At 45.9% G+C, this 27,200-nt stretch overlaps 1 protein-coding gene across 4 annotated transcripts in view; it reads right to left on the minus strand.

Moving 5' to 3' along the window:
- Positions 1–487: 487 nt before the first annotated feature.
- The window catches only part of SYK (spleen associated tyrosine kinase), a 94,755-nt gene continuing 68,042 nt past the window's right edge, over positions 488–27,200 (minus strand). For all 4 annotated transcript variants that reach the window (XM_014854666.3, XM_014854667.3, XM_070495453.1 and 1 more), the window contains 7 exons: positions 25,658–25,745; positions 24,110–24,287; positions 20,210–20,419; positions 19,065–19,254; positions 9,025–9,165; positions 8,272–8,384; positions 488–2,285 (listed from right to left, as the gene is read on the minus strand). In XM_014854666.3, coding sequence (XP_014710152.1) covers positions 2,213–2,285; positions 8,272–8,384; positions 9,025–9,165; positions 19,065–19,254; positions 20,210–20,419; positions 24,110–24,287; positions 25,658–25,745 — 993 coding nt within the window. In that variant the 3' untranslated portion in view covers positions 488–2,212. The remainder of the gene's footprint in view (positions 2,286–8,271; positions 8,385–9,024; positions 9,166–19,064; positions 19,255–20,209; positions 20,420–24,109; positions 24,288–25,657; positions 25,746–27,200) is intronic.

Below are 27,200 nucleotides of genomic sequence, written 5' to 3' on the forward strand. Positions count from 1 at the left end.
GGTCATTTGGAACGGGGCTCAGTGTGTGGTATGTACATGTGTTCATGTGTGTGGTGTGTTTGGTGGATGTGCGTATGTGACGTGTGTGATGTGTACATATGTATGTGGTGTGCGTGTGTAACCCCTTTAAAACAGGAGGAATGAGGGGCTCTGGAATTCTTTCCTCGGCCCCCAATGCTGTGTAAGCTGTCTTCACAGAGAAAGGCAGAGCTCACAACCCACGACCCTGCTGTGGCCCCTTTCGGGATTTCTGGGTCTGGTCAGCTCGCCTGCCATTAGGGGAGGCCGTGGGCTGCCAGGCTCTCGGTGGGCACACCCCTGCCCGTGAACAGAGGCCCGGGGCCAGCCCGGCCCTCACTGACAGCCTTTCCCTTCCGCCTACAGCAGGAGCTCACGGCCCTGCGCCAAGGGCCTGCACACATCAGCCTTTTTAGGGCATAGCTAGGGACTCAACATTTCTTTTAAAAACACATTGTGCATTTGACAGTGCTGTTGAATACCATTTATTTGACAGTGCAACTTATCAAATTCTAATAAAACCCATGAAAATCATCACAAAGCTAATTTTAAAATTTTATTAAAAATCACAGTTTTAAAAAAAAAGTACAGTGACCAAAGGTAGCTCCTCAGAGATGGATGGAGAACACTGCTTCACTGGTCCAGAGTGCTCTTTGTGGGGCTGGGGTCCTGAAAAACTGGCGTCACCCCTGCCTCTGAAGATCCAGGTGGGGTGCAGTCATTGGGCTGCTGTGAAGAAGAATTCACCGTCCAACAAATGAAAACAAGGCTGGTGACAGCAAGTGCGGCGGAAGGACATGCTCAAAGGAAAACACACCTAATTATTTTACGACTAAGGGGTTACGACTCTGCTACAGAAACCTTCGGGATCGCTGGGGGACACAGTGTTTGCGGCATCGGCCATCAGTTGGTGCTGGCCAGGGCTGTCTGTCTGTCCATGATGCCCTTTTGTTCCCGCTAAACAAGGAAAGAGGTGATGCCCATGGGGTGAGCCCAGGCCCAGGTGAAGACATGGGTAGAGCCATCAGAAGGGCTCATTATACTGACTTCCAAGGGCCACAGCAAAACTGGTATCCATGGGCCGATGGCTGCACAAGGTCAAACTTTACTCAGGGATTAACTCACGCTAGGGGTCTAGAAGAGAACCCTTGGGGCTTATGTCTTCAACCCAATGTCACACTCAGGGAGGCCCACTGGTGGCGAGAGTCAGGGTCTGTGGCTTTATTATGAATTCATACTTTCTTTAGAAACTCATCTTTAGATGGCCTTGGCCACCAGGTTGCCCCCCCTACTACGAATACAGAAAAAGTCGGGGAATTCTGGTCGCACTCTCCCTCTGGGGGAGACGCCACAGAGACGACAGCCCACAGCACCCTGCCTCTGTCCTCCTCAGCCCTGAGAGGACGGACGTCCTCCCCCGCTGGGTCTCCATTCAGGTGGAGTCTTCAGCGAGCCTGGGACAGAAGCTCCCAGTGGGAAAGTAAGCCCAACAACTCATCCCAGCAGGGCCCACTTTTCACGGGACGTGAGTCTTCAGTCTCAGAACACAGAGCAAAAGCAGAATCCAGCCCTTTTCCCCCTTACTGGCTACTACTTAGAAACCGCACTGGTCCAGCTTGATCTTTTCAAGCCTCGAGGCACTTGTACGGTCAGGAAAGCTTCTCAGCGGCAGGGCGCCGTGTACGTACGGCCTGTTGGAGCCTCTTCTGGGGCCGCCAAGCGCCTCCTCCTCTCCCAGCCTTCCCTCCACTGCAGGCTCCCATGCCAACTGCGCCCGCTGGCCGCTGAAGACCCCTGGAGGGACGAGAGCCCTGACACCACAGGGCACCGCCGCCAGGCTGCTGTGTATTCGAATGTAGCCCAAGAGCCAGAGGACCGGGAAGAAAGGGAACTTGGACACATCCTGAAAATAACCTGCCATGAAAACCACACAGACAAAAACACAAGGGAATGCACAGGTCCTTTGACCCTGCCGGCCGTCTGTCTGTCTTCCCAGGCTCTCCTGGGACCGTGTGCTCCGGGTGGAGCGCGTGTTCCCGGATGGGCTTTGGGGAACAACAGTCAGGGCACGTCCCACAGGAGGCTGGCCCTCCCGGCAGGCAGAGGGTGAGGGAGCCTCAGAGTCAACGCACTGGAGTGCGCTTCCCTGTGGCTGCTCCTCCGCTCCGAGGCAGCCTCCGACGGCGCGGGAGCCTCAGTTCACCACGTCGTAGTAGTAATTGCGCAGCCGCAGCTCCACCGCCACGAATCCCGGCCTGTTCTCCACCCTGAAAAGGGAAGATATGCATGACTGTTTGTCATCGGCCTCTGAAAAAGCGCGGCTCACACCGCGGCCTTTGCAGGTCGAGCGTGCAGGCTGCGCCCCCTGGTGGCCCCCTCCAGAGTTGGGGCTCACAGCGCATCCCCAAGCCCTGCACCGGGTGACCAGAGGCCTGGGTGAGAACAGTGGCCGGCCTGCCCCAGACCTCCAGAACCCAGTCTACACTCAACAGGCTCGCCAGGTGACTCAAGTCCCCCCTAAAGATGGAGACATCGTGCGCTCCACATCGGGATGCATCATCCCCAGGTTCAGAGACCGTCTCCTCGTGATTCAGCAAAACAGAACGTGTCCGAAAACACTTAGTTGGGCAACGTGCTGCAGACATATACTTAATGTTTGACTCATAACCTCAAGAAAAACAATACGGGCACAATTTAAACTTTCCCCTCCCACCCCCCCATCGGATGGCTCTGGATTTCCTGAACTCGTGCCATTGATATGGGTTCCTATGAAAACCCAGAACTTGCCAGGGCAGAAACAAGGATGCAGGTGCTGTCTCCTACAAATCTTAACACGGCCTCACTCCTGTGTCACTGTTGGCGGGTGAGGCAATGATGTAAGGAAATGATGGGTGCAGGTTTTCAACAATTTGCAATCTCTACACAAACTTTTACAGACATCTCTGCCTTCTCTAACACGGCATCCTGAATAGGATCAGATGGAAACAAGTATTTCTTAAAAACCCGAGAATCTGTCCTCACTTAGAAGTTATTTTTCCTATTTTGCAAGATTTGGGGCTCTAGTGCAAGTGGATAAAATTGCCCAATAAGTGAAATAGAACCTGAGGTTAAACTGGATGAACTGCCCACATTCGGCTTGGACCGACAGCAGCTGCAGTTTCTCGGATGGAGCAGCCAGGGAGCATGCTCGAGGACCGATCGCTCACCATTATAAGGGCAGAGAGGTTTCTACGGAACCAAAATGGATTGTTTTGTCAAGTGGCATCAGCATAATGGGGTACCTACAGCTTTCAAGAGCAAGCAAAACCATGATAAAACTGCTTGAAAATATGAGCCATCTGAGGTCACAGCTGGGGGTCCAGGCCTCCTTGGGCCTCACTGTAGAGGCCGTGTCTCTGGCCACCAGAGGGGCAGCCTCGTGCTGCTCCTAAACTTCTACAGCCAAAGAGAACACAACCTCATCATATTTGCCAAACAGGGCGTTCTGCTCCAAGGGTGGCATCCAAATGCACCAAGAGCCCCTTTGAGTCTTGCTGTGAGGGCTTCATCCACCCCGCAGCCAAGCACCAAACAAACTAACAGAAAGAAACAGGAACACGGACGGGCCTCGGCAAAGTCCCCTGGTCAGGCTTCCCAGGGAACCCTCCACACTATGGGTGAGGTTGCCTCCAGGAAGCCAGGACGATGCTGAGCGTCGGCGGAGGAGCGTGCCCAAGCATCTAGGGCACACGCTGGCTTCCGGTCCACCCCTGGCCTTCCTGTGCTGCCTCTCCAGCCCGGGGTGCTTTTCCGGCTCTTGCCCTCATGCCCAGAGGCCCCCTTCCTCTCCTCTCGTTTCCCGCACCCAGGCTCCTCATCGTGCAGTTCTCAGGTAGAACACTGCTTCCTAAAGAGGCTGGGATGAATCCTCTAACGGAAGTATGACCCCCCCAAAATCTCTACTCTTGTTCAAAACTCCCCACAGTTTGCTTTGTAGCACCCATCACAATAGGTACTCAGCTGTTTACATGGGGGTTAATTTGTCTCATGTCTTTGAGCAACACTCAGCCCCCAGCCCAGACCAGAACTGGAACCTCCATGAGGAAAGTGTCAACTAGTGCTATCACCATGCTCCATACGTGGAGGGCAGTCAACAGTGTGTCAGTGATAAATCTAAGTGTGTATGGTATGTCTGTCTGTCTAAATATCTATCCATCCATCAATCCATACATCACGTATTGATTGTTCAATCTATGACCTATCAATCCAGCATCTATCTAGCCATTTATATATCCCTATCTATCTATCACCTTGCGGAAGGCGGCTGACTGTTGACAATGGAGAAAACGATGGGAAAAAAACTAGCCTCAAAACGGACGGAAAATATACAGGGATCATTTATAATCACTTCATTGAATCCGCCAGATTCTGGAGGCTCCATCTGCTCCCACGCCCCAGGCAAATGCTTCATTTCCTTCTGCGGAGAAACTACCCCAGCACGAGAGGCCTTCATGCACACGTGCGCCCGCCCCGCCTGGGCCCTCCTCGGCTCTCAGTGGCTGCTGGACTCGTCACTTCTGAGGACACGCTATGGAACACACTTATTTTCTTAGCTTGTTGTTTACTGCCTGCCCGCCCTCCCCTGGCCTGCAGGCTCTCACAGGGCAGGGCTGGGCCTTCCGTGAGCTTTCTGAACCCCCACCCCAGGCACTGGGGACAGTGGCCTGACACAGCAGGCTTGGGTGGTGAGTGCAGCCACGTGAAGGTCCTTAGAGGGTGGGGAAAGGACCAGGTGCTGGGGCCGGTGGGGAGCCTGGGCCTCGCAATACCCTGCTGGGCCTTGGGCTTACTGATCTTCAAATAGCATTTGAGCTCCGTCCAGATCATTCCTGACCCAGAGAATCCCGAATGGCCCAGATTTTCCTCGGTTAGGCAGAAGCCTCGTTTTTCAGGAGGAAGAGTCCCAACTTTTCCCAATTTGCATGGGGTTTTCCCAGAGGCTTCTCTAATTATTGGGACAGGATGTGAATTGACTCTGGAACACACTTATGAATGAAGTCCCCTCCCACCCCCGCTGCTGGTACCTGTTTTTCTCGGGGCCAGTGTTTCCTTCCTGTCTTTGGCGATGCACCCCCACCCCATTCAACCTCTACAGGTACTGCTCTGGGTGTCTTGTGTCCTCTTCAAAAAACGAGAGGGCCAGGGGTGACATCTGCCTCCTCAGGGTTCCGTCATGGGCACCAAAAGTCCCCCCAGGACATGTCTGGAGCCGATGAAAGGCGAGGTACGCGGAGACCCCGGCTGCCCTGGATGGGCGTCTTCCCTACAGTCTCGGGCAGGTGGCTCGTGCCGACCAGCTCCTGGCGCCCGTGAGTCCTCCTGGTTGGCACGCCTGGGGAAACGCTGCTGAGGCTGTTTTCACTCAGCGGCACATCATCTGACTACTGATGTTCAGACAAAGTCTCTGCACACCTCCCACCCCAATCCCCACTGCAGGTCACTACTAGGAAAACTTGAACCTTCAGAAATACAGCTGTGTTGGAAAAATATCAAAGTTTAATAAAGGGTCACCATTTCTAATTTTAGGCATGGGCTGCCGTCACTATTTCTACTCGACTGACACTTGAAGCCTGTGGCTGATTCCTACATATTGACTTGGAACTCACCAGAAAGCATTCCTGGGGTTGGAAGCGATGGGAAAGACATCCCAGCCCGTACTCCTCACTCAGATCGTGACTTAAATCTCCAGGTGGGAGAATACCTCGGAAATAACGTTCCCTTACGGAAGAGTGCTCTCCTTAGCTACGACTCCAGTGAGTACCAAAAACTGTCTTCCCTTCACATCCTCCTCCCCTCGGGCACCATGCCGGCAACAACAGCACAGAGAGCTGTGCGTGTCCTCAAGGATGGAGGCGGCAGCAGACCCGGTCCTGGTTTCCTAAGGCACGAGGGCATTCAGCATGCCCACTGCGCCCCCCCGCCCAGCAGGGGTGTGCCCTGGCTGCATCACCCCGTCCACCACCGTTACCCCGCCAGGCACATCCCTTGAGCACCCATCCCCACCCAAAGCCCCTCCCCTGCCCACCCTCCCAGTCCTCACTGGTAAACACCCCCACAAAGAACAACCGACAGAAATAAATATGTCAGTATCAATGTTAAATGCAAACACACTAACTTTACCTCCCTGAGAGTTCACTGGAATTCCAGTTGTTTTCATTTGTTTCAGAATGATTTAAAGTTCTTTTTTCCCTGAGAAAGTGAAATCTTCCAAAGGAAGCCGCAGGCAGGATGGGAGGACATGTCTAGCAAATGCTCACAGACCCACCCCCCAGGGCTGCCCTGCTGTGGCTTCGCACTGCCACTAGGGTCACCTGACCCAGCGTCCCTCTAAAGAAGGAGAGGTCAGTTAGATGGGAGGCTGGCAATGAAGGGCACTGAGGAAGACGCCGTGAGCTCAGGCCTGGGGGCCTGTTCTGCCCCCCGTGACTCCCCACAGCCCACCAGTCTCCAAAACTGGCAGGGTGCAGGTGCACGGTGCCTACGAAAAGCCAGGAGAAGCCTGTGATGTTCCCAGCGGCTTTCTAGGTCCCTTGTGCTGCTTGGAAAAGCCCCCTGGGCTGCGCTCATTCACAGGATTCTTGGAAAGTGTCAGCAGGCGCTCCCTGCATCCCTCTCCATCCTCTGGGTGCCACGAAGTGAGGCAGCTGGGACTACACTCAGCACAGGCGCCCGGAGACCCAATAGTGAGGTCTATAACATCGCCCCGGGGGGATTCGTCTTCTGTTTCCTGTATATTCTATGTCCCCCTTAATTTCTAGCCTAGACTTTCAATTCCAATTTCAAAAATGGCTGGGTACCTGTCAAAGGTTCTAACGATTCTAGTTTGGGCATGGGGAGAATTCAGTCAAGACTTCAAAGAATGGACAAAGATTGGCCCCCCAATCTATTCCTAGCATTCCTCTGTTGCGGACACTCTGATGTCCCTTTAGCACTAACGACTAGGGTTACAGAAGCTCCCCCATAGGGCTTTTCCCTGCTCAGTGTCAGCAGCAGCAGACAGGGAACCACCTGCCCTCTCCCTTTGGGGCTGACCGCTGGGTCACTTCTAGATAACGATGAGATTCTTTACTTCCACTCGCATTGTGGAGGTGGGGAACACTCCCGGGACGCTGGAGAATCCCAGGTGGCATCTGAAAGCACTTGGAACATCCCCCATCCTTCAGATGCTCCTGCAACCTCAGCCGTCGTATCTGAGAGTAAACTGGGTCCTCAAAGTAGAAAATCTGTGGCAAGTATAGGAGCTCCTCCCGGTCCCAGGCCCGCCTGGTCGCCGAGCTGCCAGGGCTCCATGAGCACGCTTCCATGCCAGAGGTACAGGCACTGGGGCTCAGGGTTTCCCCTTGAAGCCCTTACAGGCTGCTGAGCCCGGGCAAGGTCAGAGGCCACTTCATGAAATCTCAGGTGCGATGCCTCCTTGAGTCTCAGATGTGACGCGTTTCCCTTGCCAGCTGAGCTGCCCTGAACATCCCCCGACTACAACATCACGTGCGTTCCGCCAGGCAGGACACGCGACGGCACTCAGGGCCGACTCCGAGGGCCACTGTTCCAAGGTCCGAGTCGCCTCTCGGGAAGTGCTACCTTAGCCAATCCATCTGTGAGCTGGCCAACTTGGTGGCCACACTCACTATGAAAGGGGATCCAGAATTCGAAAAGCATAACATTCCTGTGCTGAGTACCATGGTCATCCTCTATCACCAAAAATGGCACACAGCACCAGACCAGACTCTTACCAACATCTTTTCACTGTGACCACCCCTCCACCCCCAAGCTGGTATTATCCACACTTAAATTTTGATATACTGGATTAGAGTAACTGTCTAAATTTCTTCTTCTTTTTTTTGGTGAGGAAGACTGGCCCTGAGCTAACATGCATGCCCATTTTCCTCTATTTTGCATGTGGGATGCCACCACAGCATGGCTTGACAAGCGTTGTGTAGGTCCACATCCAGGATCTGAACCTGTGAACCCCAGGCTACCAAAGTGGAGCGAGCAGACTTAACCACCACGCCATTGGGCCAGCCCCTAAACTTATTCTTTAGACTAAAGAATACAGGCACATGGTCCAGGAGGCACGATATCTCCCCCATTGTTTGCTTAGAAGGGAACACATCCCTGATTCATGAAAAGACAGAATTTATGCCTCTTCTTAGTGCCCAGCCACTCCATCTGCCTCCAGAGCGTTTGGATAAACTGCAGGAAGTGTTGGGTACTCACTCATAGGTCCAGCACAGCTTCATCAGCTCATACATCTCTCTGGGACACCCCGCGGGGCAGCCCATCCTCTCTCCTTTCTCCAGCATAGCAGAAACTTCACTCCCTTTCATTCCCTAAAACATGCAAAATACGCCCGAACCTTTAAACAGAGCGTTCAGCAAAACAAAACAACAAATAAATCTCCCCCCCAAAAAAACAAGAGTGCACACTGTATGATTTCAGTTATATAAAGTACAAAAAAAGGGCCACCTAATAGGATGCTAGAAGTCAGACGGGGTCACCCCTGGGGGAAGGTTGGTGCGTGCAGGGAGATGGGGGCTTCTGGGCTCCTGAAATTTCTTCCTGTGGGGGCTGGCTCCGTGGGCCTGTCCAGTTTGTGAAAAATCCATCAAGCTGTACCCTAGGGTTTGTGCACTTTTTCATATGTATATTTTGATTAAAAAAAATGTAACTGAGCTGCAAATTTGATACTGGAAACAGTCATTATTTCTATTTCAACTCTAATTAATATGATTGATTTGGGTATATATTTTATGCATATTTATATGTGTAACACACAATGAAAAAATACACATTGTTCAATTAGCATCAAACATTTCTTTTCCAGTTTAGAATAAACTGAGGTCACATTAACTGCCTCAGAAAGACTCGGTGAGGGTGTCCGGATTTTATGATTTTCAGGGTCCTGTAAAGATCATCTGATGCTTATCTGTTCTGATGGCCACGTTAGGAAAAGAAACAGTAGCCACTCACCCGGTACGGCTTCTGCCCATAGGAAAAGGCTTCCCACATCAACACGCCGAAGCTCCAGACGTCACTCTTGCTGGAGAACTTGTAGTAGTTGATACATTCTGGAGCGTACCACTTCACGGGCCACTTCCCGTGGGTCTGGGCCTGAAAGCAAAGAGAATGGAGATGTTCCATTAAGAGTAAGACTGTGCACACCCATGCTCATAGCAGCACTATTCACAACAGCAGAAGGTGGAAGCAGCCCAAGTGCCCACGGGTGGATGAATGGAGACACAAAATGAGGTCTACACACACAGTGGAATGCAACCTGAAGGAGGAAAGGAATCCTGGCACTTGCTATCACACAGATGAACCAGGAGGTGGCCTTTCATTATGCTGAATGAAACAAGCCAGCCAAGTCACTAAAGGACCAACAGTGTATGATTCCACGCATCTGAGACCCAATTCACAGAGGCAGAAAGGAGATGGCGGTTGCCAGGGGCCGCAGGGGGAACGCAGAATGGGGAGTAGTTGCTTAATGCTGATAGAGTTTCAGTTTGGGAGAGTCAAAGAATTCTGGAGATCAACTGGAAACAAGGTGAAGGTACTTAAGATTACTGAACTGCGCACTCACAAATGGTTAAGATGGTAAAACTGACGTGACGTGTGTTTTACCACAATTTTAAAAAAAAGAATAAAATCATGACTCACAAAATGCCGTGTGTGTGTGCATGTATGTATTCGGTCTGAATCTTTAAAATATGTATTTAAATCTTAACATTTTAAGATTTAATTGTATTTTAAAGATTCAGACCCAATTTCTTGTGTTTTTCAGTCTGTCTCTCTCACCTCTTCCTTTGGTTGCTCGAAACTGCACGGAGCTTGTCGCGACGAAGCAAGAGTCAAGCCTGGCTATTACTTCATGGTTACGCTCCAAGAAACATTGAGCTGTCCTAAGTATATTTAACCATTTCTGTGTATTTGTCTACACTTTCAAGCCAATGCTAATTGTTTTGACATACACTGTTTGCTAGTATCATTTGAAAAAGTGTTAAAACTTTGTAATTTAAAATAGCAGTGGTAGTATATTGACCAAACGGTGCCTAGCAAAACCCCTTCCTTTGGGCTTGGGGTTCGGCGCGGTGTGGGTATGTCTTGCCGCCTCCTGTGACTGTCACTCTAACCTAGGCGCAGGGAGCTGAGCGGTCCTATGCTGGGCAAGTGGGGGACAGCAATTTGAGACCAGAGATGCATGACACGTCCCTAAATGACACACTGATTATACTTAATTATCCTTCTGTCTCAGTCATGTGACACATTGTTTTTAGATTTTTATTTCAAAAGTTGTGAACAACACAATCATGTGTGCTATTTCAAATTTAATCTGAACTTGGAACTGATGAGAGAGAAACCTTTGACAAATCCTAAATACAATAAAAGGGTAGTCTTTCTCCAAACCCTCATCCACAGAGACAACCACATTTGATATTTTTTCTTGACTCTCTCCAGAAAAATCTATATATCAGTATAAATAAGTAATGTATAATTTTGGGGAGGGATAATAAAGCTAGGGACATATGTTTTTTGCACTTTATGTTTTATTTGTCCTACTTACCCATGTGTTGTAGATATATTTCTGAGTCAGCACACAAAAACAAAGTCACTTTTGGAAGAGTTAATAGCACGCTCTTCTACTATGACTCACTTAACCAGCTGCCTGCTGAGAGGACACAGAGTAGCGCCCTGGGTTTTGCTATTACACAACACGGTAGAATGAACCTTCCTGCCAGTGCGTGTTTGCCCCATGTCCAGGGGACTCATAAGGAGGTGCTGGGTCAAAGGGCATTTGCGTGTACAGTCCTGGTGCTGCACAGATCCAGCTGCCGTGCACGGCTCTCCGAGAGCCCAGCACATTTGCTTTCATCGCGATCATTTCTCTATAATCTTATTTAACATTTTATTCTTTTCCATTTCACTTTATTTTCTTAAAGAAATTCTCCATGTCCCCATCTTGTCGGTAGTGTTCAGTCTCTTTTTGCTGCTCCTAACATGGCTTTTATTTTTTGTACAATATGATGATTTGATACACATATATATTGCAAAGTGTCTATAATGATAACGTTCATCAACACATCCTTCACCTGCCATAATTACCACTTTGTTGTTGTTGTTGTTATGGTGAGAACATTTAATATCTATTCTTTCAGCAACTTCCAAGTACACAATACAGTATCGTTAGCTAGACTCACCACGCTGTACATTAGGGCCCCAGAGCTGCTTCATCTTATAACTGGAAGTTTGTACCCTGTGAGCACCTTCACCCATCTCTCCCACCAGTCTCTCCCACTCTCTGTTGTGATGAATTCAGTTTTTCTGGACTGCACATATAAGTGAGATCATAGAGTGTCATTTTCTGTCTGACTGATTTCACTTAGCACAATGCCCTTAAGCTTCACATAGCTTATGCCCTCACAGCTTCATCCACGTTGTTGCAAATGGCAGGATTTCCTTCTTTTTTAATGGCTAAATTATATATATCATATTATATGCATATACCACATTTTCTCTATCCGTTCATCCATCAGTGGACACTTAGGTTGTTTCACACATCTATTATTCAGATTATTTCACACATCTATTATTCAGATTATTCACACATCTTGGTGTGAATAATGCTGCAATGAACATGGGGGTGCAGACATCTCTACTAGATAGTGATTTTCTTTCCTTCAGACAAATACCCAGAAGTGGATTGCTGGAGCATATTTTTCACTTTTTGAAGAATCTCCATACTGTTTTTCATAGTAGTTGCTCCGAATTACATTCTCACCAGAGGGCATGACCGTTCCCTTTTCTCCACACCCTCTCAAAAACTTGTTATCTTTTGTCTTTTTGTCGGCAGCCATTCTAGTGTGAGGTGATATCTCATTGTGGCTGTCATTTGCATTTCCCTGATAATCAGTGATGTCGAGTACTTTTACATGTACCTCTTGGCCATTTATGTGTCTTCTTTGGAAAAATGTCTATTCAGGTCCCTTAGCCATTTTTTAATCAGATTATTATTTTTTTTAATATTGAGTTGTATGAGTTCCCTATATATTTTGGATATTTACTCCTTATCAGGTATGTGACATGTAAATATCTTCTCCCATTCCACAGGCTGCTTTTTCATTGTGTTGATTGTTGCTTTTACCGTGCAGATACTTATTAGTTGGATGTCATCCCACTTGTTGGTTTCTGCTTCAGTGCTTGTGTTTTTGGTGTTATACAAAAACTCATTGCCAAGACCCATGTCAAGGAGCTTTCTCCATATGTTTTGTTCTAAGAGTTTCATGGTTTCAGGTCTTACATTTAGTCTTTAAACCATTTTTAGTTAATTTTTGTGTGTTGTAAGAAAGGTGTCCAATTTCATTCTTTTGCATGTGGATTTCCAGTTTTTCCAACACCATTTATTGAAGACTATCCTTTCCACATTGAGTATTGTTGGCTCCCTTTTCAAATATTAGTTGACCGTATTTGCACAAGTTTACTTCTGGACCCTTGATTCCATTTCATTGGTCTATGTGTCTATTTTTTATGCCAGTACCATACTGTTTTGATTACTATAGTTTTATAATATAGCTTGAAACAGAAAGGATGATGCCTCCAGCTTTGTTCTTTCTCAAGATTGCTTTGGCTATTCTGGGTCTTTTGTGGTTCCATATGAATTTTAGGATTGCTTTTTCTATTTTGTAAAAAATGCCCTTGGAATTCTGATGCAGATTTGCATTAAATCTATAGATGGCTTTGCGTACTACGGACATTTTAACAATATTAACTCTTCCGATCCATGAACACAGGTTATCTTTCCATTTATTTGTGTCTTCCTCAATTTCTTTCATCAATGGCTTATAGTTTTTCAGTGTATAGATCTTTCACTTCCTTGGTTAGAGTTATTACTAAATATTTTACTGTTTTGACGCTATTGTAAATGGGATTGTTTTCTTTATTTCTTTTCAGATAATTCATTGTTACTGTATAGAAATACAACCGATATTTGTATGTTGATTTTGTACCTTGCTACTTTACTGAATTCGTTGATTAATTCTAACAGTTTTTGATGGAGTCTTTAGGGTTTTCTATGTGTAAGATCATGCCATCTGCAAATAGAGACAATTTTGCGTCTACATTTTAGGTACGGATGCCTTTTATTTCTTTTTCTTGCCTAACTGCTCTGGCTAGGACTTCCAGTACTTACGTCGAATAGGAGTAGTATCAGTCAGTCACCCTTTTCTTATTCCTGATCTTAGAGGAAAAGCTTTCAACCTTTCTCCACTGAGTTTAATGTTAGCTGTGGTCTTGTCATTATGGCCTTTATTGTGTTGAAGCATAGTCCTTCTATGCTTATTTTGTTAAGACTATCATGGAAGGACGTTGAATTTTGTCAAGTGCTTTTTCTGCATCTATTGAGATGATCATATGATTTTTATCTTTCATTCTATTAACGTGGTGTATCACATTTATTGATTTGTGTATGTTCAACCATCCTTGCACTTGATCATGGAGCATGATCCTTTTAACGCGTTGTTGAATTTGGTTTGCTAGTATTTTATTGAGGATTTTTGCATCAATGTTCATCAGGGATATTGGCCTGTAGTTTTTTTTTTTCCTGTATTATCCTTATCTTGCTTTGGTATCAGGGTAATACTTGCATTGTGAAATGAGTTTGAGAGTGTTCCCTCCTCTTCAATTTTTTGGAAGAGTTTGAAGAGGGCTGGTGTTGATTCTCTCTGTGTTTGGTAGAATTCCCCTGTGAATTCTGTTGTGTCTGTCCAGTCTAAAGTATACTTCAAGACCAATGTTTCCGTATTGATTTTCTGTCTGGATGCCCTATCCATTGTTAAAAGTGGGGTATGAAGAGCCCTGCTATTATGGTCTAATTTCTCCCTTCAGATCTGTTAGTATTTGCTTAATACATTTAGGCTCTCCAATGTTGAGTGCATATAAATTTATAATTGTTCTAGCCTCTTCATGAATTGACCTCTTTGTCATTATATGATGACCTTCTTTGTCTTTTGTTACAGTTTTTGACTGAAAGTCTGTTTTGTTTGATATAAATACACCTACTTCTGCTACCTTTTGGTTTCCATTATCATGGAATATCTTCTTCCATCCCTTCTTTGAGTTTATGTGTGTCCTTAAAGCTGAAGTGAGCCTCTTGTAGACAGCATATATAGTTGGGTCTTGTTTTTAAAACCCATTCAGCCACTCTATGCTTTTTGATGGACAACTTAATATATTTACAATCATAGCAATCATTGACGGCAAGGACTTACTAATGCCATCTTATTGTTTCCTGTCTGTTTTGTAGTTGCTTTGTTCCTCCTTCCTCTCTTGCTGTCTTCCTTTGTGATTTGATGATTTTCCATAGTGGGATACTTTCATTCTCTTCTCTTTGTCTTGTGTGTATCTGCTGGAGGCTTTTGCTCTGTGGTTACTCTGAGACTCACATACAACATTTTACAAATATAAGGCTCTATATTAAGGTGATAACAACTTAACTTCAATTGTATACAAACACTCTACCCTCTTACTCCTCTCCTAACATTTTATGTTTTTGACATCACAATTTACATCTTTTTATATTGTGTGTCCATTAACAAATTATTGTAGCTATAGGTATTTTTAGTACTTCTGTCCTTTAACCTTTAAGTGATTCACATACCACCATATGACAGTATTGGGGTGTTCCGAATTTGACTATAAACTTATCTTTGCCAATGTGTGGTATATTTTCATATCTTTTTATGTTACTCATTAGTGTCCTTTCATTTCAGCTTGAAGAACTCCTTCCAGAATTTCTTGTAAGGAAGGTCTAGTGGTGATGAATTCCACCAGCTTTTGTTTATCTGGGAAAGTCATTATGTCATCTCACTTCTGAAGGACAGCCCTGCCACATAAAGTATTCTTGGTTGGCAATTTTTTCCTTTCAGCACTTTGAATATTTCATCCTACTATCTCCTGATCTGTGAGGTTTCTGCTGAGAAATCTGCCGATGGCCTTATGGGCCTTCCCTTGTAAGTGACAAGCTTCTTTTCCGTTGCTGCTTTTAAGATTGTCTCTTGGTCTGATTTTTGACAGTTTTATTATAACGTGTCTTGGAGAAGATCCACGGGAATTGAGTTTATTTGGGGACCTACGAGCTTCGTGAACTTGGATGTCTGAATCTCTCCCCAGATTTGAAAAGCCTCAGCCATTATTTCTTTAAAGAACCTTCTGCCAATTTCTCCATCTCTTCTTCTGGGACTCAAATAATTTGTAGATGGTTTCTCTTATTGGTGTCCCAAAAGCCCTGTAAGTTTTCTTCATTCTTTTTCTTTTGGCTCCTCTGACTGGATAAATTTCAAATGATCTGTCTTCAAGTCCACTAATGCTTCCTTACGCTTGGTCCACTCTGCTGTTGAAGCTCTCTCGAATTCTTCCGTGCAATCATTGTATTCTCCAGCTCCAAAATTTCTGTTTGCTCCGTTCTTATGTTATCTATCCCTTCACTGAACTTCTCATTTTGTTCTGGTATTACTTTCCTGATTTTGTTAAATTGTTTACCTGTATTCATTGGTAACTCTGAGCATTTTTGGAACAATTATTTTGAATTTTTTGTGAGACAATTTGTGTACCTCCATTTCTTTGTGCGCAGTTACTGGAAGTTTACTGCATTCCTTTGATGGTGTCATGCTTCCATGATTTTTTGTGATTCCTTGTAGCCTTACATGGTCACCTGCACATTTGAAGAAGCAGTCACCTCTTCCAAGCTTGATGGACTGACTTTGGTAAAGAAAGACTTTCGCTGGTAGGTATGGACATGCTGGAGCATGCTCTGACCCTGGGTCTAGTGGTGCAGGGTGCCAAGTGTGGGGCTACGTGATGGCTCCAGGTCCAGGGGGGTGCATGATGTCTCATTGGCTTAGGTCTCTGGGGTCCAGAACAACGACAATTGCATGATCCTTGGTGATAGCTGTGGGGGGTCTGCAGTGGCTTCAATGGTTGTTGGAATCCTCAGCAGTGCCACCAGGGCCAGTAGTTAGGGACCAGACAGGTGGTAGTTGTGGCCAGAGCCAGTGGTAGCTGTAGGGCCTGACTGCAGGTGTGCATATAGTGACAGGGCCCAGCTGCAGACACACATGTAGTGGCAAGCGCCACGCCCAGCAGTAGGGGCCGGGGCCATCTGTGGTCACCCTAGCAGCTGCAGGGTCCCTGGCTGTTGACATCCACTCCCATTGCAGTGGAGGCTGGTGATGAGAGTCAGGTCAGCAGAATGTAGGTGCACAGCTGCTAGTGAGCCCAGTGGTGCAGACCAGTGACAAGGGACAAGGTCAGATACAAGCCCATATGAGCCATAGGGGACTTGGCTGTCAGCGTGAACTCCTGCGGCTGTAGGGGCTCCTCCCAGGTACATGCACAGCAGTGGGGGCCAGAGGTGGGAGTTGGGCTGGAGGTATACAGGTGCACAGCTGCAGGAGACAGCCACAGGTGTGTGCACATAGTGGTGGGGGTCATCCATGGGGGTATGGACTGTCGTCTTGCATGCATGCATGCAGCCACAGTGGCAGAGGCTGGCTGCTGGTGTAGATCCTGCACTCTGGCGGGTGAGGGGGTGGAAGGGAGCAAAGAAGGACTTAGGCAGCTGGCATCTGTCAATGTGAAAACCTGAGGAGAGAAAACCTCAGCAGTGAAATCTGTGGGATTCTGCAGAGGCCGTGCTGGCATTGGTTTCTTCAGCAGGTCAAGCTGCTGGGGGCCTCTGCAGAGCAGTCTGCTGGGGTCCACAATGAAATCCTCAGTGATGAGAGCTGGGGGCTCTGCGGCACCTGCAAGGGCTGTTGAAGTCCTTAGCAGTGAAGGCTGCTGGGGTGGTCTGCAGAGCAGCTCACCGGGGACCACGGTCGTTCCCGCTATGTGGCTGATGGTGGCAGCCCCGTGCCCTTCTTCCTTGTTCCTAGCTGTCTCCAGACATCTCAGCTTTGCTGGTCTCTGGATAGGGTAAAACTGAAGTGGGTCCTTCATGCAGTGCTCTGAAAGGCTGGGGCAGCTGGTTGCTCACCACTCTCCCTTTCCTGGCACGGGGAGCTTTTTCTAGCTGGGTGGTTCTCGCCTGGTGCTGAGTAATGCTGGCCTGGGGATGGGATGATGCAGGCAAAATGAAGCCGTTTTCCTACCCTTTTTGTGCAGTTATTCTCCGTTTTTTTGTCCCACTGTGTTGCTGAAGCTTCTTAAGTGGACTCCAGAGCTCTCCCAGAGCTGTTTCCCTCATGGCTAGCTGTCTAATTGTTGATTTTTGTTGGGGGATGGAGGCTTGGGTCTCCTACCCGGACACCTTGGTCCAGATTCTATGGCTTTTATTTCTATAGTGTCTTCTATATTTTCTTCCTCTTCTTCACTGATTTTTAGAAATTCACTGGTTTACTTTTCAATGGCATGTTGTTTAACATCTGCGGCAGTTTTAAAAACTGGCCCTCGCATTCTTTGACACTTCTCTTCGCAAGGGTGGGGTCTGTCCTCCTCCTCTCTTGAATCTGGGTGGGCTGTGGCTGCTCTGACCAATAGACTGAGGTCGACGGGACTCTGAGCCAGTTTCTGGGCCCAGGTCTTAGAAGCCTGGCAGCCTCCACTTCCTGCCTCTTGGGTAACTTGCTGTCAGGACCCAGCTGCCAAGCTGTGAGGAAGCCCAGCGGCACATGCAGAGGCCACAAGCAGGTGTGTTATTGTTTAATGGGTCAGCCCAGTGGAGGTTCCAGATGAAGCCCATGTCAAATCAGTCACTAGTTCTGTGAGTGAGCAGAGTGGAAATGGATCCTCCCACCTCCTTGGACCACCCCCAAGACATTGTGTGGAGAGGCGATGCACCATCCCCCTGAGCCCCACCCACAGTGCAGAACTGTGCGTAAATAAACGTGTTGTGTTGTTTTAACCCCCTAAGTTTTGGGACAATTTGTTATTTCAAGCTCTCCATCTTCTCTCTGAGTGCTTGTTTTAGATAGTCTATATTTTCTGCTCTCTTCAGTTATCATGATAAAGTGCATCTTCCAAAGCATCTCTAACTTTAAAACCTACTTCTTTTTCTGGTGTCTACCTGTGGTTCATTCTAGGCTATTGTCTCCTTTGCTCCATTTCCCAGCGTCTCTGTAAAGGGCTCACCTGATGCTCTTCTAATGATGGCTCATCTCTGAAGGGGCTCTACTCCCAGGCCAGCTTCTCCATGAGGAATGGAGTGAAAAGGAGCTATGATGGAAGCTCTGCTCCTGTCATTTGTCCTTCATGCTGACCCTTAACTGACCAAGATCCACTGTCCCCTACCACCTGCCATATCCATGCCTGCCTCTCAGAGAAAGGGTGAGTGGGTGGGTGTGCTCACTTAGGTGTGCGTCTCCAGCCACTCCAGGGGGTGGAACTCAGGGCAATCCCACAGCCCCCACCTGCCATTCACAGGAGATCTTCAACGTATGTCATCTATTTCTGAGAACGCTGGATGTTCCCAGAGAACTGAAGAGTTCTTGGCACCCTGTTCTTGGCACCCTCTTCCGCTATCTGGGTCCCATTCTCATTACATTTTCCAACTGACCAACATAGACCCTACATACACACTGTGACTGAGTTCCCCTGAGGATGGGGCTTTCTTATTGTTTTGCCTTTTTTAGTTGCTGTGAGTTCATTTGAGGGTTCAGAGAAGGGTTCTGAGACATCCTGCAAGAGTCAAGCTGTTGAATCCATATTTTCCAAAGTAGTTTAACGAAGGAACTCCTTTCTTTTATTGAAATAAATCATCAACGAAAGCCTTGATTCCTTATTGTTCCAAGGAACATAGCTTGAAAGGTACTATTCTGAGTAAATCCCAAGTTGAGATATATTAGAGTATTTCCATTTTTTTTAACAACAGAATCAAAGTTTAACAAGAACATTTTTACATAGTTATTTTTAAATAGGGAAATTCCTTCTTGAAACTCTACCATAATAAAATAAAGCAAACACACATTTGCATTTCAGGTTTTTACTACCTGCTGCTCTGGTATTGGTTAAAGTGTTCCTACCTTGTAGTAGCTTTCATCAGCACGAAGTGCTTTGGAAAGTCCAAAATCACTGATCTTGGCATAATGTTGAGTAACCAGCAATACATTTCTTGCAGCCAGATCTCTGTGCACAAAATTGGACTCCTCCAAATATTTCATTCCCATAGAAACCTGATGAACCAGCTCGATGATGTTCTTATCCTTGACATGCCTGAAAGTCACAAATGTGTCATTAGTGACAGCGGACAACAGTCCATTTCAGAACAACCAAATGTTCTCCTCACACAGTCAGAAGATGATCCCTCTCATTTCTTATTCTTCTTAAGAAAGAGTCATGAGTGGTGACAAATAACCTCATTAACCAAAGTTGTTCAAAACTGAACACCATTCTCCTGGTGTTCAGCTGGTTTGATTTTCAAGGTGTGCTTTGAATTGCATAAAAGGCATTCTAACGGGGTGGTCAGACCCAGCTCATGGAGAGCCAGGCTTCAGTTGGAATCCTTGTTCCAATATGGACAGGCAAGAAAGCCACCCCCAAGTCTCAGTTTCTCACCTGTGAAGTGGGTCTACCAACAGCTCCCTTCTATGAAGGCTAAAGACACAACCTAAGTAAAGCACAAATGTAATGTAGAAAATGGGATGAGCCATCAGTGGCTACTGTGATGACTTAGTCTACATGACTCCCCCCATCTCGGCAATGGCTGTCAACGAGCACAGCATGATTACTCCATCGGTGGTTGTAATCAGTCAATAGCAATGGACATTTTCAGAATTAATCATGGGAATGTAGATATCAGCCAGACGTGGAAGACAGCACTGCTACCCCTTATAAAATGTTTATTTAAATATTTCTTTAAAAAGAGTGTGTGCTGCCTAGTGAGGGGAGATTACTTGCCAAGACATTCTAAGACTGATTCTCTCATCAAGCCAACACAGAGTGAGCGAAGGAGAACAAAGACCAAATTGTTAGATTACAGTTTTTCTTTGCACAATAAGAGCTAAACGAACACTTGATCTGAAGACTAACTACAGCTCCCTTCCCGCGTCTCTCAAGGTCCCTGAGTGTGAACAAACACTGCGAAGGCGTGGGAGGAGAGAAGGCTTCCCGGAGAAACCAAGTGGGCCCTGCCTCTCACAGCATAAGCTTCTGGGGCACCTAAAGATACCTGTTCTGCTGTAAATATTTATTGAGTGGACCCAGTTCCGCCATCTCCATGACCAGCATCCAGGACTCGGCTTCACAGATCCCGATCATACGCACGATGTAAGGATTGTCGAGTTGCTGCATGACATTGGCTTCTGCTAATAACTCATCTTTAAGAGCAGGGTCATTGGCCTCATTTTTCAGGATTTTCACAGCCACTGTTTTCACGACTCTGCAAAAGAAATCATAACACATAAGAAACTTTTCAAAGTGGCTCATTCTAGATAATCACCTTCTTTGAAGCAGAAGTTCTATGCTAGAAGCGGTGTTATGGAAATACCAGCAACAGAATGGAAACACATCTGAAGAAGCCATGTTATAAATGACTAGTTTTCCAACCACATTCTTTCATTTTATAGGCAAAGAGAGTAACACCTTACTCGTTAAAAATAGTGGGGGAGTGCTAAATAATGTCCCCTCTAAACCGAAAGCCCACATATTGTAGAATATTTAAATAATTTCCAAATAAACCCTTAAAAACTATGACATACATGGATTCCTGTAACATCTTGAGATTTACCATCTTAGATTATGTGTAGTGTATATGAATATAAAAATTGCTTTAATATATGTTAAAAATGAATTTCTGGATGCAGAATTAAAAAGCAGACACTGTTAAAGCTCATAGTTTATAAAATACTTTTTAAAATTGAGCTTTGTTAATTTTAAGCAAGCCTCACAAGTTTACAAAAAATTAATTATTTTTCACTTTCTAATAAAATCATCCCACAGGTCATGCTTGAACTCTTGAAAATCTTCTAATATAGTGGGGCTTAAATAAATGAATGGAACTCAGCTCTACATGATTTGAAAAGCTGCATCTCTCTGTGATACAGGTCCCATGAATGCAGGAAGTCTGCCTCTTTTGTTGAACTCCAAAACAGGAGAATAAAAACAGAACTATCCAATAAAATAGGTAAGATAAGAGAATAACAGAGTAAGTCTACCATACATTCAGAAAAGCACAGACAACTTCAGTGTTGAACTCAACGAGTATTTACACGTTGGACGCACGTTGCAGTTCCTACACAGATGGAGGCACGGAACATCACCAGCACCCAAGGAGCCCCCTCATCCTCCTCCCAAGATCATGGAAAGTATCCTCCTGTGCTATCCATAGACAGTTCACTGTTTTCACATTTCAGTCTACCATCCATCTGAAACTGGTTTTGTGTATGGTAGGAGGTAGGGGTCAAAATTAACAAGCAAAAACCTCTTGATTCTTCCCAGTGTTCAAGGAAGAAATAATACCCACAAACTCTTCCAGAAAGGAAACTAGGAAGGAAAGTTCCCAACTGATTTTATGAGGCCAGCATTACCCTGATGCCACAACCAGACAAAGAAATCACAAGAAAATAATTTACTGATATCCCTCGGGAACACAGATGCAAACATTCTAAGAGAAGTATAAGCAAGTTAAATTCAGTGATTTATGAAAAAGATATAAAGATTATACAATTCATGAAGGAGATGGATTTATTCCGGGAATTCAAGATGGGTTTAACCTTTGGAAATCAATCAGTGTCATTCACCACATAAACAGAACAAAGGAGAAAAACCACACAGTCATCTGAGCAAAGACAAAACGTATTCAATAAAATGTGATACACTTTCATGATTAAACACAAATCTCTCAGAAAAATAAGAATAGAAGGAAACTTCCTTAATCTGATAACGAGAAGCCAAAAACCCGATGGTGAAGTATTTATTGCAAGTTTCCCCTGAAATCAAGAATGAGGGGCGAGGCTGCTGGCACTTTTATTCAACATCGAATGAGTTTCCAGCTAACACAGTAAGGTCCAGAAGAAGCATTAAAAGTATAAGGATTAGACAGGATGAAATAAAACATTATGTAAATGTGTTACTCACAATTGACACAGTTCCAGGTCAAGGAACACATAGATAAACTACTGGAAACAATCAGTGAGAAATAACAGGTGCATTCAGCAAGCTTGCTCGGATCAGATCAACAGACAAAGCCAGTTATATTTCTGCATTCAAGCCACACCAGGGATTAGCAAATAAAATTTAAAAATTATACCATATATATCAACATCAAAAGTACCAAATACCTACGAATGAATCTAACAAAAAGCGTTGTGCAAGACCTCTCGCCGAAAACTAAACAACTCTGCTGGGAGAAAATAAAGGCGACCCAAGTAAATGGAGGATGGGTCGTGCTTACTGATTGGAAGACTCAGTATTGCAAAGACATCATTCTGCCCCAAATTGACCTATAGGACCTCTCCTCTCCCCAAATCCTCTAGATGAAATTATGCATCTAGAGTCATGCCTATATTACTTTACATATTTAATTAAGCAAGGAATTTAAGTATCAAACTAGTTGAGAAAATTTATGCCTTAATACAGGATAATTTATATAGATTTTACAAAATGACTATGATATACATGCATATATTTTAAAATAAGCATATCAGTCAATTATATACATATACATATATACACACACCCACCCACATATACACACCCACACATATGGAAGAGGCAGGATTGGAAGCAAGAGTTTCTGTGCATTTTTGTCTAAACTCTTGACCTTTGAATCAGGTAAATTGGCAATTCAAGGAAAAAAAATGTACAGAAATTCCTCAAATTTAAAATAACATCAAACAACTAAACCTAACTAACTACATTCACATCAGCAACATACTAATTCAAACATATATTCAAAGAAAGGGTTTGTTTCAAAGGACTTTCAAAACCAGCATTTTTACTAAACATTCTCTGTGGGATGCCTTCTAAAGACCAAATGAAGTACAAAGAGATTTTAGTAACTTAGCTATTCTAATTGTTGTATAATATGTATTGTTAGTCGAAATTATAGGATAAAGCAAATAAATAATTACACTTATTATATACAATGATATTTGTAATCAGGAATTTTCTGGGTAAGAGAAATAAGACACAAAAATCAAACAAAGTAAGTGAAAACATTGTGTTGTTATCATTGAATACTTGCATTTTAGTTAAATAATTCATACGTGTATGTGTGTGCATATAAAGACCCAAAAATATATACACTCAGGTTAGTAACCGTAGACCGTAGTGGTATTTGAGTGGTACAAATATGAGGTTTTTATTTTCCTACATTTTGCTTGTTTCTATTTTGTAATTCTCTATAAGGCACACATACTGCATGGAAACATATAATCATTATATACATAGTTAATATATAGAATGGATGCTTTCATTGGAATTGTACCAGAAATGAAAAAAAACTATACTGTTAATAAAAAAGATTGAGTCACGCAAAGTTACATTTTATGTTTGAGATTAAATGAACACAGCATATGTACCACAGATCCCCCACGACTTACGATGGGGCGCGTCCCGATAAACTCATCATAAGTTGAAAATATCCTAATGTAATACACCTCACCTACCCAACATCCTAGCTTAGCCTCACCTACCTTAAACATACTCAGAACACTTACATGAGCCTAGAGTTTGGCAAAATCATCTCGCACAAAGCCTGTTTTATGATAAAGTGTTGGATGTCTCATGCAATGGATTGAACACCGTGCGGAAAGTGAACAACAGGACGGTGCCCAGTGTATGGGTTGTTCTCCCTACTGATCGCGTGGCTGATGGACAGCGGCACCCACTGCCCTGCCCAGCATCACGAGAGAGGATCACACTGCATATCAGCAGCCCCGGAAAAGACAAAAATTCAAAATTCGAAGGATGGTATCTACTGAATGTGTATAACTTTTGCACCATCATAAAGTCAATAAATTGTAAGTTGAACCATCATGAGTTGGGGACCATCTCTACACACAGTAGTTTCTAGAATGTGAGCTCACATGAGAGCAGTGTGGTGTGACGGTGCAAAGCCTTGACTTACTTTTTCATCTGGTAGTAACCCTTCTTCACGGTCCCAAAGTTACCAGAGCCCAGCTCGTTGTCCTCCAGGGTCAGCAGGTTTCGATCCAGGTAGACCTCCTTGGGCCTGATCTCCTCCGGGTCCGCATAGGGGCTTTCGTACACTTCGGTGTCCATGGGCATGGCTTCTCTCTGGGCATCTGCAGTGCAGTCAAGGAACACACAACCCTGGGTTGGATCTCTTGTGAACATCCCATCATCTCCAGCTCCGACCTCCCGTGGTCACACCTCCCCTTTCAAGGCCGTGGCAGTTATGCTGCCAGCGAGTTCTCTGGGCACGGTCTGTCCCAGCTCGCAGGGGACAGCAAAAAGCCTCTCATCCCCGTTGTACTGGACCTGTTCTTGTGCTGATCTGCATTGAGGAAGGGTCTTTCACGCCAGAGGCGAAGGCGGATGGGGCCCTCCTAAGGGCTGTGACGGCTTTAAACTATGAAAATTCTGACACTCCTTCCATTGAGAGACAGTCTACGTCACCTCCTCTCCGTGGCCTTTGTAACCATGTCAACTAATAGAGTATATCAGAAGCGACTTTGGGACATCCTCAGGCGAGGTTATAAAAGGCCAGGCACCTCCTGCCTCGTTGGCAGGAACCCCGGCTCTTGAAGCTCCAGACACCATGCAAGGTGTCCGACCGCCCTGACACCTGCCATGCTGTGAGAAAGCCCCAGCCAGCCTCCACAGACGTGAAGAGGCCAGAGGACCCGCAGACTAAGTGGAGACAGGAGCAGCTGGCCAGCCCCCGGTGCCCAGCCTCACCACGGCCTCCACCCCAGCTGGCCCAGCTCCAGCCCCAATCTGTTTACGAGAAGCCCCCAGCCACAACCACCCAGCAGAGCCTGGCTCAAACTCCTGACTTGCCAAGATAATTAAACGAGACAATTAAAGGATTGTTACTGGTGAAAGCCAATAAGTTTTGAAGTGGTTTTTGTAGCAACAAACAGACCAAGTTCACCAATGAAAAAATAACCTGGGGCCACAGAGAGAACCCGAGGTCATCCTGAGGCCCCATTTCTGAGAACCTTGAGGGGGCATCTTCCCATAGGAAATCCTCTCATGGCCTTGCAGAATCAGTACAATTCCCTAGACACGTCTAGATTCCAGCAACTCAGGCCTTCCTTCAGTTTTTACCAGCCATCCATGACTGCGCCTTCTGCTAAACTTATTAGTGGACACATTTTTCCAAGAACACGATCTTCCTAGAAATGGAAACCTTGAGTGGCATCAGCATGGTAAGAGCTGAGAAATCCTGCAGCAGCACTGGAGAGCATTCTCAGTGCAGCCAAACTATGCTGAGAGGGGCTGCACAGATCGCTTCACCCAACAGAACATCACTGTTCATGAACCTGTGACCCTGCCGCCCGCCACCAGACAATAGTGTCACGTATCGCCAGCATCGCTATGCCACAGCAGCCGACGTGGGTGACCTGGCAAGCCAGCTCTACAGTTCCTGAGCACTGCGGGAAGCGTTTCCGCGCCACAAACCTCCAGTGACGAGAAGAGCATCTCTCACCTCTTTCGGTGGCCGAGGTCCCTCGGTCTAGCTCATAAGGGTTGGACGTCGCAGAACTCTCGGGGTGGTTCCCTTGGGAAGAGGAGCTCTGAAGCATACAAATGATAACAGGTCACTTTTCCTATTGTGGAATTGATCTGTGCAATTATTTTTATTCTCAAGTAATCACATTTAAACTTATGCACGGAAGACGAAGGAAAGAATTAGGAAGAGAGACAGAAAAAAACACATGGCTTATCTCATTCTTCGGGCAACTGCTTGGTTCCTGTGAGGGCTAAAGAAGGCTCAAGCTCTGACAACTGGAGGGGCCTGCCAGGGTCTCAGAGGGGCTGCGAGAGAACGCACAGCATGTGTTCAGGTAGAATTACCTCCCTATCTACAGGCCCTTGCAAAGCATACCTCCACCCACCAAAGGATGCTCAGGATTTTCATTATCCCCTTAGGTTCAAGTTCCTCCCTTAACTCTTTCTCTTCCATTTTATCTTATATAAAAGCTATTTTAAAAGAAACATTAACTATCCACCAGCTGCCTCCACCTATTCCCCAATGCCAAAGCGTCTATGCTTTCCTGGTCTCTGCCTGTGTCTTTCTCTTCGCTGGACGTCCAGCAACATGTGAGCAGATGCCAGAGGGCAGCACTGGCCAGGGAGTGAGAGGTCCCTGGAGGAAGGCAGCTGCCACCAGCCCAGGCCCAGTGCTGCTGCCGCTGCTAATAACGACAATAATTGTCATCATCGTCATGGGCCCCATGAGTTGGGGAGGACCTGTTTGCTAACTTTAAGGAAGGTTATTCTGCCTTGTATCCAGAGCAGGTAAGTGAAGTATGTCGAAACAAAGCTTCACCGGCCATCATTAACGGCTACCTTCCCTGTTAACTATTGGATATACATCAATTTGCATCATAAAATAATGGGGAGAATTCTACTCCTTATATTCTTAAAACCTTTCCTTTTTGAAAGTCGCTATCTTGAATCTTCCTGACCCACCCTCACTCCCAACTTAAAACAGTCATTGCTACTAAATTTGGATCCTGGGAAAACCACAATTCAAACCATTCTTTCAGTGTGAGTTGAGTAGAAACGTTATATATCCATTTGCCTTCTCAGTGCCCAAACACTGGCCACGAAGAAATGAGATGCTGCCAGATTTTGGAGAAATATAGAGGAACAGAGACATTAAGCTTAATTTTACACAGCCGCTCATCTTCCAGCCCACACTGAATCCTCGGCTGCCTTCCTGACCTCACAAGCCCGGGGACCACAAGCACAATCATGTAGTCACAGTGCGCCGCTTGACCACTCGTCTCCAAAACCTCAACTTCCTGCTTCAGGCTGTCTCCTGAGGCTGGAGAGCCACTGCGCACACTGGCAAAGGCCCATCGGACCAGGCCAAAGGACATCCTGCTTATGTGTCAATGGGATGTCGTCGGACCCATCCTCTCATGACAATCTCAGCATCCTTAGCGAACTGTTTAACAGAAGGAGCTATGGCACATCAAGCATGGAAACAGAATATACGTTCCAGGGCACAGTCCTTAATTCAC

The sequence above is a fragment of the Equus asinus genome, chromosome 23 (assembly GCF_041296235.1).
Source record: "Equus asinus isolate D_3611 breed Donkey chromosome 23, EquAss-T2T_v2, whole genome shotgun sequence".
NCBI classification, from domain to species: domain Eukaryota; kingdom Metazoa; phylum Chordata; class Mammalia; order Perissodactyla; family Equidae; genus Equus; species Equus asinus.